The sequence below is a fragment of the Mobula birostris genome, chromosome 18 (genome assembly GCF_030028105.1).
Source record: "Mobula birostris isolate sMobBir1 chromosome 18, sMobBir1.hap1, whole genome shotgun sequence".
NCBI classification, from domain to species: Eukaryota; Metazoa; Chordata; class Chondrichthyes; order Myliobatiformes; family Myliobatidae; genus Mobula; species Mobula birostris.
In genome coordinates this window covers 59,530,447-59,545,808 of record NC_092387.1, presented here as the reverse complement: position 1 = coordinate 59,545,808, position 15,362 = coordinate 59,530,447, and the positions used below count along the sequence as shown (strand labels likewise).

The 15,362-nt window shown below is 44.8% G+C and overlaps 1 protein-coding gene across 1 annotated transcript in view; it reads right to left on the bottom strand.

The window, feature by feature from the left end:
* Positions 1 to 8,433: 8,433 nt before the first annotated feature.
* The window catches only part of tmem266 (transmembrane protein 266), a 148,970-nt gene continuing 142,041 nt past the window's right edge, over positions 8,434 to 15,362 (bottom strand). The window contains exons 9-10 of the mRNA XM_072282074.1: positions 10,948 to 11,010; positions 8,434 to 9,020 (exon numbers count right to left, since the gene is read on the bottom strand). Of these exons, the coding sequence (XP_072138175.1) occupies positions 8,434 to 9,020; positions 10,948 to 11,010 (650 nt within the window). The remainder of the gene's footprint in view (positions 9,021 to 10,947; positions 11,011 to 15,362) is intronic.

Here is a 15,362-nt window from a genome sequence, read left to right as displayed (position 1 = left end):
TAAAATGTTCTATACAAATTGCTGGAGAAATTCTGCAGGTCAGGCAGCATCTATGAAATGAATAAACAGTCCGAGTTTTGACCGACCAAGACCCTTCACCAGGACAAACAATGATATTGTGTGTGTTGCTCTGGATTTCTAGCATCTGCAGAATCTCTTGTGTTTATGAAATGTTACATGTTTCTTTCTTTTAAAAGCTATGAATAAACTAATTGACACATGGTGTAACTCAACCATTTAGTCCAGATATTGTAATCTGTGCTGTGTCCATATTCTCAACTGAGACAGTATTAAGGAAGCTGTATTGTACAAAGCTGTGGTTGGACCTCGGGTAGTGGCCACTGCACCTTAAACATGGCCTCTTAGAGGCCAAAGAATAATATGTTCAATTTTTAGCCTAGCTAGCAGAGACCAATTTTGTATTTCTTTTCCACATTGACCTCCCAGAGGACCACAAACTTGTCATTGAGTTTGGAGTCTTGCGTGCCTCAATGATTTGGAGAACTATGTTGGCTGGAGTCAGGGCTTTATGTTTTGGCTCTTAGTAGGGTCACCCATGCCAAACAGGTCAAAGGGTAGAGGCCAGACTAAGAGTGGTGCACTGGTCCTCCAGCTTTGGGCGTTCAGCTCAGGGTTAACAATTCTGACTGGTCAAACAAAATTGTAACGGAAACAGCAATGAAGAATCCTCCTATACTTGAGTGTGACGGTATTTCTAAGTCTCCAGCCAGGATTTGCATGACTGACAGTGGTGTAAATGAAGAGCAAGCTACTGACATGATGAAGGAAGCCCTGAACACCACCAGAGATGGAGGACCTTCATTGCTGCCCTCAACACCAGGGGCATAACAGACAATATGGTATGGTTTGAGTATTGAAGATTAAAGCGTGTTCGATGCAGGAATCACAGGGTCTTGGAGTTATACAGCATGGAAAGAGGCCTTTCGGCCCATCTTTTCCATGCTGATCATGTGGTCTACTTGAGCTCATCCCTTTTGCCCAAGCTCCACTTGTGGTATACTTGCTCAAATGTCTCAATATCACAACTGAATTTTGGAGAATTATTGTAATTGGAGTTTAAGAGTATTTAAGATGTGATAAGATAGAGAGAAAACCTGTCAAGCCTGTGCTGGATGTATAAGACCATAAGAAATAGGAGCAGAATTAGACCATTTGGCCCATCGAGTCTGCTCCGTCATTTCATCATGGCTGATCCATTTCCCTCACAGCCCCAATCTCTAGCCTTCTCCCCGTATCCCTTCATGCCCTGACTAATCAAGAATCTACCAACCTCTGCCTTAAATACATCCAATGACTTGACCTCCACAGCAGCAACAATTTCTACAGATTCACTATTCTCTGGCTAAAGAAATCCCTCCCCGTCTCTATTCTAAATGAATGTCCCTCTATTCTGATGCTGTGCCCTCGGGTCTTAGGCTCCCCCACCCTAGGAAACACCCTCTCCACATCCACCCTATCGAACCCTTTCAACGTTCATTAGGTTTCAATGAGATTCCTCCACATTCTTCTGAATTCCAGTGAGTACAGGCCCAGAGCCATCAAACGCTCCTCGTATGATAAGCCTTTCAATCCTGGAGTCATTTTTGTATATGACCAGTCTAGCTTGTTTCATTCCTCCTCCTTGTATCTATGCAAATCCTTTCACTTAAGATAATTAACCAGCTCCCTTTTGAACACTATGGTTGAATCTATCTCCACTGCTATCTCTGTCCTGAAATTTAAAACAAATCAGAAAAAGCTGGAGAAAAACTCAGCAGGTTAGGCAGCATCTGTGGGAAGGGAAGCAGTTAATGCTTCAGGTGGAAGACCTTCATTAGAACTGAGGACGGGAGTAAGCACGTTGGTCCACATGGGGAACAAAGGTAATGTCTGTAATAAGTTGAAATTATAGTAATTTTTATGTATTGTTCTGTACTTCCACCAAACAACAAATATTACAACATACACTCAGTAGCCACTTTATTAGGTACACCTGTACACCTGCTTTTTAACACAAATGTCTAATCAGCCAATCGTGTGCTAGCAACTCAATGCATTAAAGCATGCAGACATAGTCAAGAGGTTGTTGTTGTTCAGACAAAACATCAGAATGGAGAAGAAATGTGATCTGAGTGACTTTGAATGTGGAATGATTGTTGGTGCCAGATGGGGTGGTTTGAGTATCTCAGAAGCTGCTGGTCTCTTGGGATTTTCATGCACAACAGTCTCTAGAGTTTATAGAGAGTTTATAGAATGGTGTGAAAAACAAAAAAAAACATAGTGAGTGGCAGATCTGTGGGTGAAAACACCATGTTAATGAGAGAGGCTCGAGGGGAATGGCCAGACTGCTTCAAGCTGACTGGAAGGTGACAGTAACTCAAATAAGCACACGTTACAACAGTGGTGCCCAGAAGAGCATGTCTGAATGCACCACATATCGAACCTTGAATTGGATGGGCTACAGTAGCAAGAGACCATGAACAATTTATTGGGTAACTCCTGTACTTGATAAGGTGGCCACAGAGCATATGCCAGTGATAATAAACCTGATTCTGATTGTTACAGTACAAAGTTGTCCCCCGGGTCTCTTTTAATTCTCTCCTCTCACCTTGGACTGATGCCCTCTAGTTTTTGATTCCTATTTTCCTGGAAAAAAGACCATGCATTCACCCTGCCTGTGCCTCTCATGACTTTATACACCAGGTATCTCCTTCTCAAAGGATGAGGCTGGGGTTCTGTCTGCCCTCTCAGATCGGCATTAATTATCCAGTGGAGTTAATGACCAGAAGAACAGGGATCTCTCTTCTGTCCTGGTGAGTGTTTACCCCTCTTCCAAAAAATAATCTTATTGCTGCTTCTTGTTAACTTTAAAGCAGGAGAAACAATTGGAAACGAGAGTAAGTGCATCATGTAATATTGGGGATTGAGTAGTTAATTGGGAATACTGCAGTTCTGCTTTTGAGGTCAGACTTTCCCTAAAACGATGATCAGCCTCTGTACAAAGGGAGTGCGGAAGATATCACCGTACACTAATACATGTGCTCCTTCCATTTCTCAGTTCTCTGAACACCCCCATTAAATTTTAATCTTTCCGAGTGCCTTTCATTAATTTTGTAACAAATTGTAGCCCTGCTATTTTCTTGTTTCTTTTTTTGTGGTTAAGCCCGAGAAGAAAGCTTTGACTAACCTATTGCTGACAGTTGTTGAAACATTAGCAACATTCACAAAGCTTTTCCCCAAAGGTTTACTCTAATCTCTTCAACGTTTTGCAGCTTCTGTCTCGGAGAGGTTGTGGGGCAAAGTGAGATCCCATCCTGATCATTCCATAGTACCCTGCCGGCTCTAGCATGTGTTAATGAACTACACAATGATCAGCTTTCTGTTGTTCAATATACCATAAGACCATAACATACAGGAGCAGAATTAGGCCATTTGGCCCATTGAGTCTGCTCCGCCATTTCATCATGACTGATCCATTTTTCCTCTCAGCTGCAAACTCCTGCCTTCTCCCTGTATCCCTTCATGCCCTGACCAATCAAGAATCTACCGACCTCGGCTTTGAATATTTGTAAAAACTTGACCTCCACAGCTGCCTGTGGCAATGAATTCCACAAAAATATATACACTGAAACATCAAAGCGTACAGTGAAAAGCGTGGTTTACGTCCATCACCAACACAGTCCAAGGATGCGTGGGGCATAGCCCCCAAGTGTTGCCCTGCTTCCGGTGTCAACCCGGTTTTCAGTATCCTTGGTCAGGTGATCATTCCTCATCTTACCCGTTTGTTCACACTCTTGTTATCACCGAGTTAATCCTAGCCTAATCACAGGCCAATTTACAATGACAAATTAACCTGCTAACCGGTACGATTGTGGATTGCGGGAGAATGTACAAATTCCTTACAGACAGCGGCAGGAACTGAACCCGGGTCACTAGCGCTGTAAAGCGATGCATTAACTGCCACACGACCATACCGCCTTATGTTGGGAGAAAACGGGCAGCACAAAGGACTAACGATACCGCTTAAATAAATCAAAAAGCTTGCGGTTGTTTTTATTTAAAAGAGACTTCATAATATTCTCCACGGTTTCTCGTTGCAATATAAATTTTTGTTTTTAAACAGAATTCAGACCTTATAAATGAAGCATTTCAAAGTTACGAATGCAAATCTGTGTGTACTGCATATAGTTCACATGCAGGGTGCAAATATCAGATCATATCCCCGTCCCCATATTTAAAGCCTTTAGTCTCTTACAGAGGTGGCATCTTGAATCATGTTGTTCTCTGACAAGGGTAGTCGATGCAGCAGATCAGTACAGGGGAGTCTTGCTGGAAATAAGTCCTCGTATTTGGCCCCCACCACTCCCATCTTTAAATGCACCGTATTTTTGTCCTTTTTTTAGGTCAGTGTGTTGTCCCTGGAGAACTAGTAAGCCCAGTGTTCTGTGAATCATATACATAATTCAGATGGCCTTCCTGTTTCCGTCCATTAAATGAAATACCACTTTAAGAGAGACTTCTCCTGGTGATACAGCTGTCAACTATAGACTTTTGTTGAATAGAGACAATGCGTTTTATTTTTTTAAGAATCATCTTTGTTTGTATTTTTCACGGTCCCCTCATTTTCCAAGAGTTTGAAAGTCACAAGTGGCCTTTGCCGACAACTGGCCACCTCGCCACCCCCAGCAACCCTCACGCCTGCAGGATAGCAATGGATTGCTGGTATTGCTCAATAGCCAGACACCTCGTTCACCCCACTTCTACACCAGTGCAGGCTCCACTGAATGGGGGATAGTACACGTTTCGCTATCTCTAGCATGAGTACGCAGTGTTCCGTTAACTTGGCAAGATGTTGCGTCAACCCTCCTTGCATCTCAGTCCCAACTACTGACCTGCTGATAAATTCCACGGGGCTCCCAACAAGATTCAAATGTTTCACTTCCAAAGGTACAACCTTCTACAATCTATAATCCGAAATCTGGTGTCAAAAAGGATCCGCTCTGTGGTAGGGAGTTCTTCCCACAGGACACCAGTTCCAACGAATCATGATTCGCTTTATGCTGACTTGTATTTGACTATAAAGCTTAGGCCATTCATCCATCACATCTGCTCTACCGTTCGATCATGGCTGATTTATTTCCCCATTCTCCTGCCTTCTCCACATGATCATAGGACATAGGAGCAGAATTTGGCCATTAAATCTGCTCTGCCATTTCAACAGGCCTGATTTATTTTTGCATTCAACCTCATACTTCTGCCTTCTCCCCATAATCGTTGACGCCCTTACTAATCAAGAAACTATCAGCCTACACTTTTTAAGTATACCCAATGACTTTGCCTCCACGGCTGTCTGTGGCAATGAATTCCATAAGTTCATCAACCTCTAGTGAAAGAAATTCCTCCAAATCTCTGTTCTATATCCTTCTATTTTGAGGCTGTGCCTAGGCTCTCCCACTATTGGAAGCACGTCCACTCTATCGAGGACTTTCAATATTTCTCGAAAGGAGGTTTGAGGGAAAGCCGGAATAACTCAACAGCCATTAGAGGTTCTGAGTGGCGGATAAGTGTCAGCAAATACAGTTCAGCCCACTGATGATGCAGTCTAGGTTCAACTTCTACCATCACTCCATTGGATTTATGCCTTTTCCCAATTATTTAACCGCTCATTTTCAGCGCACTAAAATGAGGTTGTGATTTCTTGGGACGGTGGGTATCTTGGTGAAAGATGACCACTGGAGCAGCTGAAGTAAGCTGTTGAAATCGGGATCGTCACTGTTGGCCTCATAACAGGGACGGGCAAGTGAAAGTGGCATTATGGCTTGGATTTTGAACACACGAGATTCTGCAGATGCTGGAAATCCAGAGTCACACACACAAAATGCTGGAGGAACTCAGCAGGCCAGGCAGCATCGATGAAAAGGAATAGACAGTTGATGTCTTGGGCTGAGACCTGAAGTGGGCCTGAGGTCTGTGATTGTTTATTTGCTCATTTCCGTCGATGCTGTCTGACCTGCTGAGTTCCTCCAGCATTTTATACGGCTTGGATCTTGTTCCTGGAATTGAACCGGGAATTAATCACTTCACCATCTCTTTCCAAAAGGAATATTATGAGGCAGAAAAGTGATGACAATGGACATTATTACTAATATTATCTTTTAAATTCTAGGTTTATTTAACTACATTTAAATTCCACTGCTGCTGTGGTAGTTAACGTCTCTGAACCACCAGGTGACTTGTCCGGTTACTTGTCCAGCACCTTAACCACAGTTTGTCTTTTCCTGCACATTGGTTGTTTGTGTGAAGATTTTCATTGATTCTCAGGGTAGTACTTGCTGACATACTTCGATAATAAATTTATTTTGAACTTTGATCACTATTCCAAGGTTACTAGCTGATTTCATTTGTCAAGTTCATTGTTATTGGAATTGCATCATTAGACAGGGCAGTAAATGAGGGCAGGGTGAGGCAGATCTTTGTGAGAGAGCAACACTTACTGGTCCATGACTTAATAGCCAAATGGTGAGAATTTAACAGCTTAGGCAAGCGAGCTTGACAAGGGCTAGAGGGAGGCCGTCCAACTGAAAAGCAGATTTCTATATGAATAAAGAAAGTTCTGCAAGGCCATACTGGATTCTGTTCAGTAACAAACGTTAATAATACTGATGAAGGGTTTCAGCCCAAAACGTCGGCTCTTTATTCCTCTCCGTAGATGCTGCCTGACCTGCCGAGCTCCTCCAGCATTTTGTGTGTGTTACTCTGGATTTCCAGCATCTGCAGAATCTCGTGTGTTAATAATACCAGTACATTCTCTCCCATCTGCTGAATCCATCCTGGTAATTCTGTTAACAGAGGGGTAAAACCATTGTGAGCCAGTATCTGATGAATGTGTGGTGATGCATCTAATTCATAAAAAATGTTCCAAACTGCCTAAAATTCTCTCGTGATTTCTATTTCATGTCAAGGGCAGTCAAAGTACTCTGAAGTACCAGGATGCTGCCTGAATCAGAGAGCATGTCTTATGGTGAAAGGTTGGGTGAGCTAGGCCTTTCTCTTTGGCGTGTAGGAGGACGAGAAGTGACTTGATAGAGGTGTATAAAATGGTAAGAGACATAGATTGAGTGGACAGCCAGAAACCATTTAAAACTGTAAGACCATAAGACAAAGGAGCAGAATTAGGCCTTTTGGCCCATTGAGTCTGTTCTGTTTGTGGCTGATTTATTTTCCCTCTCAGCCCTGTTCCCCTGCTTTCTCCCAGGGCCGAAATACGAAGGGCACGATTTTAGGTTGACTGGATAAAAGTACAAGGGGAATGTCAGCTAAGTTCTTTACGTGGAGAGTGGTGGGTGCGTGGAACACACCGCCAGAGGCGGTGGTAGTGGCAGATACATTAGGGGCATTTAAGATACTTTTAGATAGGCACATGGATGATAGGGAAATGTGGGAGGAAAGGGCTAGATTGAGTAGGTTAAAATGTCGGCACAACATTGTGGGCCAAAGGGCCTGTACTATGCTGTCACCTTCTATGTTTACAATTGGATTTATAAAAATTACTTAAAGCCTGTAAGTAATTTATTTGATATTATCTTTTGTCTGCAGTATCATTTTTAAAGACAGCAGTTGTTTTCGGAAACCCCCGCCCCCGTCACATCACCTGCTTTTGCGTAACCCAATACCGTTTAAGAATGACTGATTGAAGGTTACAAATGAGAACAGTCTGCAAAGCCCAGAATACTGATTGGCAAAATCTCCCCTTTCCTTTCTGACTGACGTCCAGTTCTATTGTCAACCATCTAACTCTCCCTCTGACCATAGGCTTAAACTGTTGGAATCTGGTGTAGTAATGTTCACAACTTGTGTGAGACTTCCTGTACTAATTATGGTTTGGGGGTGTTATGGGTTAAATCCTCCCCCCCACCACCCGTCCCTTTGAAGTCACAGGTAAGGGCGTTGCAGAAGCTCGTCGCTGAGTATCGCCTGCAGCAGCTGTTAGGCTTGGGTTGCCATCAGGAGATGTGGGTTGGACAGGCACATGGAGCCCACAGACGTACCTGGACCTATCTCACTGGAGATACATTCATTGATATGGTAGGCCACTGTGTCTGTTTAAAAAAAAAATCGCCCTCGCTAACCATTGTGGATTTCCTCCCAGAAAGCTCTTCCAATGATGTTCAACACTTGGTGATATATTACAAGTTAACAAAAAATGTACGTCCTTAATTAAAAAAAAAGTCATGGGCTCATCATAACACTGCACTGACTCGGTACTTGAGTAAGTGCTGATGGCAAGACGTTCTCCTCCTCATCCAGATGTGGGACCTGGACGGCCGTGACCTTTCCCGTTTGAGGTCACGGGTGAATTCCCCACGGCTGATCCTTGGCTTATGACAAGAATAAGTCCAGGTAAACAGAAAGCTGCTCCGGGCAGGGTAAGAACTATGACTCTGGCAGCCTGTTTGCTGTCGGCTCTGTAGGTTCCAGGAACCTGTACTTTTCATCCAGCGCCAGATCATTGCCTTGGATTGGGATAACCTGCTTTGTTGGGTAGACATGGAGATGGTCTTGGTTTCTTTTGTTGCAGAGGTTAACTCTGTGTCCCATCTCTGGGCTGGCATCAGGGGACACAGGCGGACTTGGTGGCTTAAGGTTGACGGGGTCCAGTCCTTTCTGCGCGAGGCAGCTGTCCTCCGATAAGGTAGAGAGCAGTTGCTGCACTGCTCTGCTTGGCTCGCTCAGCGCCGTGGGCTCCTCATTGTCTTTGTGCCTTTTGAGCGGGTAGCTTTCAGAGGAGCTCTCCCTGGGCGTGCTGCAGTCCGTGGAAGAGCCCAGGGCGCTCTCGGCCGGTGCGGCGCCACTCTCTGCGGATCTGGAGGCGCTCCCCAAGGTGTCACTCACGGAACTGAGCTGGGCCGGCACCTCGGCGCTCAGGAAATCGGACGAGGCGTTGTGAAGCGTGCTGGGGAGGTGGACATCGATAGCAGCAGTGGTAATGACGTGGGATCCGCTCTCTGGGACCGCCGGCTCTGAGGAAGATAAACAGGTTTATCGTCACAAAATAGAATCTCAGTGTGTTCTATCTTGTTGTCGCAGATTTGTTCAATTACAGAACCAACAGCCACAGTTACAACTTCTTCCCCTCCACCATCAGATTTCGGAATGGACGACATACGAATAGGCTGAGTGAACTTGGCCTTTTCTCCTTGGAAACCAGATTGTATACACCTCCACCACTGTCAATGCCTGTCATTATATGGCATTATAGGTGACATAAGGATGAGACATGACCCGATAGAGGTGTATAAGATGATGAGAGGCATCGATCATGTGGATAGTCAGAGGCTTTTTCCCAGGGCTGAAACGGCTAACACGAGGGGGCAAAGTTTTAAGGTGCTTGGACATAGGTACAAGGGAGATATCGGGGTATGTTTTTCACACAGAGAGTGGTGGGTGCGTGGAATGCACGGCCAGCAGCGGTGGAAGCGAATACAACAGGGTCTTTTAAGAGCCTCTTAGATAGGTACATGGAGCTTAGAAAAATAAAGGGCTATGTGCTAGGGAAATCCTGGGCAGTTTCTGGAGTAGGTTACATGGTTGGCACAACATTGTGGGCCGAAGGGCCTGTAGTGTGTTGTAAATTTCTATGTTCTGTGTAGCACCATCTCACTAATTTTTCTCTCGTTTTGCACTACTTATTTAATTGTTAAATATATATTTTTACTGTAATTTATTTTACATTTACCTAGTATGTATTTTGCACTGACTGCTGTTGCAGACAACACATTATACAATATATAGTCAGTGGCCACGATAATAGGTACACATGTACACCTGCTTGTTAATGCAAATATCTAATCAGCCAATCACGTGTCAGCAATTCAAAGCATAAACGTATGCAGATACGGTTAAGAAACTGAGTTGTTCTTCAGACCAGGTATCAGAATGGGGGAAGAAATGTGACCTATGGGACTTTGACCGTGGAATGACTGTTGGTGCCAGACAGGGTGGCTTGAGTGTCTCAGAAACTGCTGATCTCCTGGGGTTTTCACACACAACAGTCTCTAGTTTACAGAGAATGGCGTGTAAAATTAGTAAAAATGTCCAACGAGTGGCTGTTCTGTGGGTGAAAGCGCCTCGTTAATGAAAGAGTTCAGAGGAAACTGGTTCAAGCAGCAGTAACTCAAATAACCACGCGTTACAACAGTGGTGTGCAGAAGAGCGTCTCTGAATGCACAACACATCGAACCTTGAAGTGGATGAGCTAATTTAAAGTACATTTGCTGTATTGCTCTGTACCACTGGCGCAAAACACATTGTACGACATATGCCAGTGGTAATAAATCTGATTCTGAGTTTTGGACCCATGTGTGGCACGTGGCCAAGTGGTTAAGGCATTGGACTAGCGATCTGAAGGTCGTGAGTTCGAGCCCCAGCCAAGGCAACGTGTTGTGTCCTTGAGCAAGGCACTTAACCACACATTGCTCTGCGACGACGCCGGTGCCAAGCTGTATAGGTCCAAGTGCCCTTCCCTTGGACAACATCAGTGTCGTGGAGAGGGGAGACTTGTGGCATGGGCAACTGCTGGTCTTCCATACAACCTTGCCCAGGCCTGCGCCCTGGAGAGTGAAGACTTTCCAGGTGCAGATCCATGGTCTCGCAAGACTAACGGACCACTGATCCAGCGAGTGAGTAGGGAGATGTAGGGTCAACAAATTAAAATCTTTATTGATAAGGGATTGTTCTTGGGGAATCTAGCAGATTGTTCAAAAGCACCTCGGCCCCATCAACGCACTTTATGGAAGGAAACATTATTGATGTGGGGTTTCAAACCTGAAATGTTGACAATTCCTTTCCCACTCACAGGCAGAGAAGGGTTTTGTGTCTTTACGTGGACAGTTTTGTGATGCTGTTGTTGGTGAGGGCTGCAGGGAGGGGCTGATTCACTCGACTCACCGCTGCTTGGTTCACTGTAATACTGGCTGATGTAATTGTTCATGTCGTCGCTTGTGGCTGCTTCTGAAAAATAAGATGTGACAAGTGAAACACATTGAGCAGCTCTCACTTTAACAGAGCTGGGGATCACCTTCATCGAGTCTATTGTGGTAAACTGTTCTTTCAGCTCCTGCCTCTCACGATTAGGATCACTCAACATCAATCCCAACATCTGATCCACAACTCACTGACACTAAACCATCCTGCGTGGGCTACTAATGCGTCCCCTAAATCACACCACTGGCAACATTTTCAAGGTACGTCATTGGCTGAAACATGTTGGAATGTGCTGATGTCATCCTGAGGGGCATCACCGATAGTGCAATGCGATACACCGACAAATGTAATGTTAGCATTCATTTTGAATGCACGAGAATGTAACAGCAAGGACGCAATGCTGGGGTTTTATAAGCTCACACTTAAGAGTAATGTGAGCAGCTTTGGGTCTCATATTTAAGCAAGGATGTGGTGTCATTAGATAGGGTCCAGAGGAGGTTTATGAGAATGATTCTGGGTATGAAAGGGTGAACATATAAGTAGCATTTGATGGCTCTGGACCTGCACTCAATGGAGTTTGGAAGAACACGGGAGGATCTCATTGGAGCCTATCAAATACTGAAAGGCCCAGATAGAGTGGAGGTGGAGAGGATGTTTCCAATAGCAGGAGAGTCCAATAGAGGGAGAGCCTCAGAATAGAAGCATCTCCCTTCAGAACAGAGATGAAGTGGAATTTCTTTAGGCTCTTGGTTACTCAAAGCTTCAAAGACAGGAGGATAGGGTGAGAGGACAATAAATCAGCCATGATCAGATGACCGAGCAGACTCGAGGAGCTGAATGGCCTAATTCTGCTCCTGTGTGTTATGGTCTAACCTGAGCATCAGTATATGGTTTTCCCTCAGTAAGCTCAATATTTGAGTGTCCTTAACTGAGGGGGTGGGGAGGTGTGGGCAGGAAAGCTTTGAGGTTTTGGGGAAAGTATGAGAAGGTTTCAGAAGTTGGGATGTTATGTTGAAGTTGTATAAGATGTGGGTGAGGCCTAATTTGGAGTATTGTGTATGGTTCTGATCACCTACCTACAGGAAAGATGTAAATAAGATTGAAAAAGTACAGAGAAAATTTACAAGGATGTTGCCAGGACTGGAGAACCTGAGTTATAGGGAGAAGTTGAATAGATTAGAACTTTATTCCCTGGAGTGCAGGAGAATGAGCGGAGATTTGATAGGGGTTTACAAAATTGTGAGTAGTATAGATACGGTAAACGCAAGCAGGCTTTTTTCCACTGAGGCTGAGTGAGACTAGAACTAGAGGTCATGGGTTAAGGATGAAAGGTGAAATGTTTAAGGGGAACATGAGCAGGAGGATGGTGCGAGTGTGGAATGATCTGCCAGGGAAATGGTGGAAACATGCTCGGCTTCAACATTTAAAAAAATTTGGGTAAGTGCATACATAGAAGGAGTATGGAGGGCTATGGCTCACTTGCTGGTCAATGGGTCTAGGCAGATTAATAGTCTAGCATTGACTAGATGGGTCGAAGGGCCTGTTTCAGTGCTGTAGTGTTCTATGATAGTAACTCAGTAAGGCTCGAATCCAACACCATGTAGAACAGGGAGAAGAAAAGGTAAGGTTAGAGGGAGTATGTTGGCATTTGGAAACTAGAAGTAAGAATGATAGATGGATAATTTGAAGGCCAGAGATAAAAGCAGTGCCCAATTCCGGGGGGAAGTATTTCATTTACTTGTGTCCTATCGAGCCAGCCTTAGGCTGAGATTACAGTCAAATAGCAAGAGACAATTTGTGCCTCTTTGTATACATATAAATATGCAAACAACCGCAATATGCAGAAGTGCAGGAATCAGCCCAGCATTCAGTGAAACAAGAAGCCCAGCAAGATGGCACTGGCGACCAACAGGAACGTTTTGCAACACACATCAAAGTTGCTGGTGAACACAGCAGGCCAGGCAGCATCTCTAGGAAGAGGTACAGTCGACGTTTCAGGCCGAGACCCTTCGTCAGGACCAAGTGAAGGAAGAGTTAGTAAGAGAAGCAACGTTTTGCAGACAGGTCACAAAACTACTCGATACTCTGGTACACGTAGTTCTTCTGATTGCCGCAGTCCGCAGTCTATACAATGTTCTTTTGAACTGACTAAACGATCTGGCATTTTTGTGATCTCCTGAGGGATTCTGTGAACCGGACTCTTGAGAGTGCAGTTACAGCCAGGGTGGCCGTTGCTGGGGGCGGATGCTGCACTGCATCGGGGCCTAATGGCGGAAGACAAACCCATGGTCGGCTCCATTACTCTGCCCTGAATAAAGTGTTGAGCAAAGTTAAAATCATTGAGGCTGAGCACAGATGACCTGCGTTTGACTGGGCTCCTCGCTACTGGCTTTGGGTGGGAGGTGCAGGAGCCTTGGGCCCCACACTGCCAGGTTCGGGGGCAACTGCTGCCCTGCAGCCATCGGGCGACTGTACAGGCTTCACTCACCTCAGCGCTGAACGGGCTCCACAGCTGTGGACAGTCCAGGTTCTGTGTGCTTTTGTTTACTTTGATTTTTACTATTTCCGTGATTGGATCAAAGCACAGAGGCCAGGGGCAAAGGACAAACCGGCGTTCAGCTCACTATCCTGCGAGGTTTACTCATTTCAGCGCTACTCTGAGGTCTGCAGCAACCCGTCACTCGCCGCAGCACTGAGCTGGCTCTGCGGCTGCGGACTCACTTTCCGGCACTCTTCGGTTAATATTCTGAATGCTTTTTGTTTACTTTTTTATTGATGGAAAGTTTGTTCTTTTTCCGCACATTGGGTGTCTGACGGTCTTTGCTGTGTGTTTTTTTAAAATCTTGGATACTATCGTGTTTCTTTTGATTTGTGGCTGCGTGTAAGAAGACGATTCTCAAGGTTGTACGCAGTATACATTGATAATAAATGAACTTTGAACTTCGAAGTGAATGTAACATTCAGGGAAGTAATAGTGAGCACCCCCTCTCTTTCGTCTCGGATAATTCACACTGAAAAGCTTATTTCTGTACCTTTATCAGGACATTATATTTCTCATGGGCCCTGTGAACTGCTGTAGAATGAGTGAGGAATCAGGATTGAACACATTCTGACCTGCACTCTGTGGCCACTCTACTCGGTACTTCCTGTATGTAATAAAGTGGCCAGTGAGTGTATGTTCATGATCTTCTGCTGTTGCCCATCCACTTCAAGGTTCAACGTGTGTATTCAGGGATGCTCTTCTGCACACCACTGTTGTAATGCATGGTTCTTTGAGTTAAAGCACGTAGACATGGCCAAGAGGTTCAGTTGTTGTTCAAACCAAACATCAGAAGGGGGAAGAAATGTGTTCCAAGTGACTTTGATGGTGGAATGGTCATTGGCGCCAGATGGGGTGGTTTGAGTATCTCCAAAACTGCTGACCTCCTGGGATTTTCATGCACAACACTTACAACAGTGGTGTGCAGAGAAACATCTCTGAATGCACAACGTCAAACGTTCAAGTGGGTGGGCAACAGTAGCAGAAGATCACACCGCAGCTAATAAAGCAGCCACTGAGTGTAATTGAGCTCAGCAAAGTTCAAAGTAAATTTATTATCAAAGTATATATATGTCACCATGTATAGTATTATTTGAGATTCATTTTCTTGCATCCATTCATCAAGGATTCTTTGCCTTGGGAAATGTAAAAATGAGGGAGTACCTAATAATTTCAGGACAACAATTAAAAGCAGAAAACAAATTGGATTCATCTACAAGAAAGAAAGGGTTAACAAAGAAAGCCTTCACATCAGCATCAAGCTCCACACACAGAGGTCCAAGCTAGCACTGTAGGGTAGTGCTCGAGCCAGAAGGCTGTCGGTTCCAATCTCACTCCAGATAATCCAGTCATATCTCAGGGGATCACTGAGAAAGTGCCAGACTGCCTCAGGTGGATGGGAGACACATCCCTTGTATCGTTACAAGGAGCAGGAGATTCCTCCCCATTGTGCTGTCCCATGTAGGTACTGATCATCCATTTGCCATGTTGCCTTTTGTGGGATGATGCTGTGTGCAAGTTGCCTAAGTTACAACAGAGACTGGACTTACAACATAGAACATAGAATAGTACAGCACATTACAGGCCCCTCGGCCCACAATGTTGGGCCGACCCTCAAACCCTGCCTCCCATATAACCCCCCACCTTAAATTCCTCCATATACCTGTCTAGTAGTCTCTTAAACTTCACGAGTGTATCTGCCTCCACCACTGACTCAGGCAGTGCATTCCACGCACCAACCACTCTCTGAGTAAAAAACCCTCCTCTAATATCCCCCTTGAACTTCCCACCCCTTACCTTAAAGCCATGTCCTCTTGTATTGAGCAGTGGTGCCCTGGGG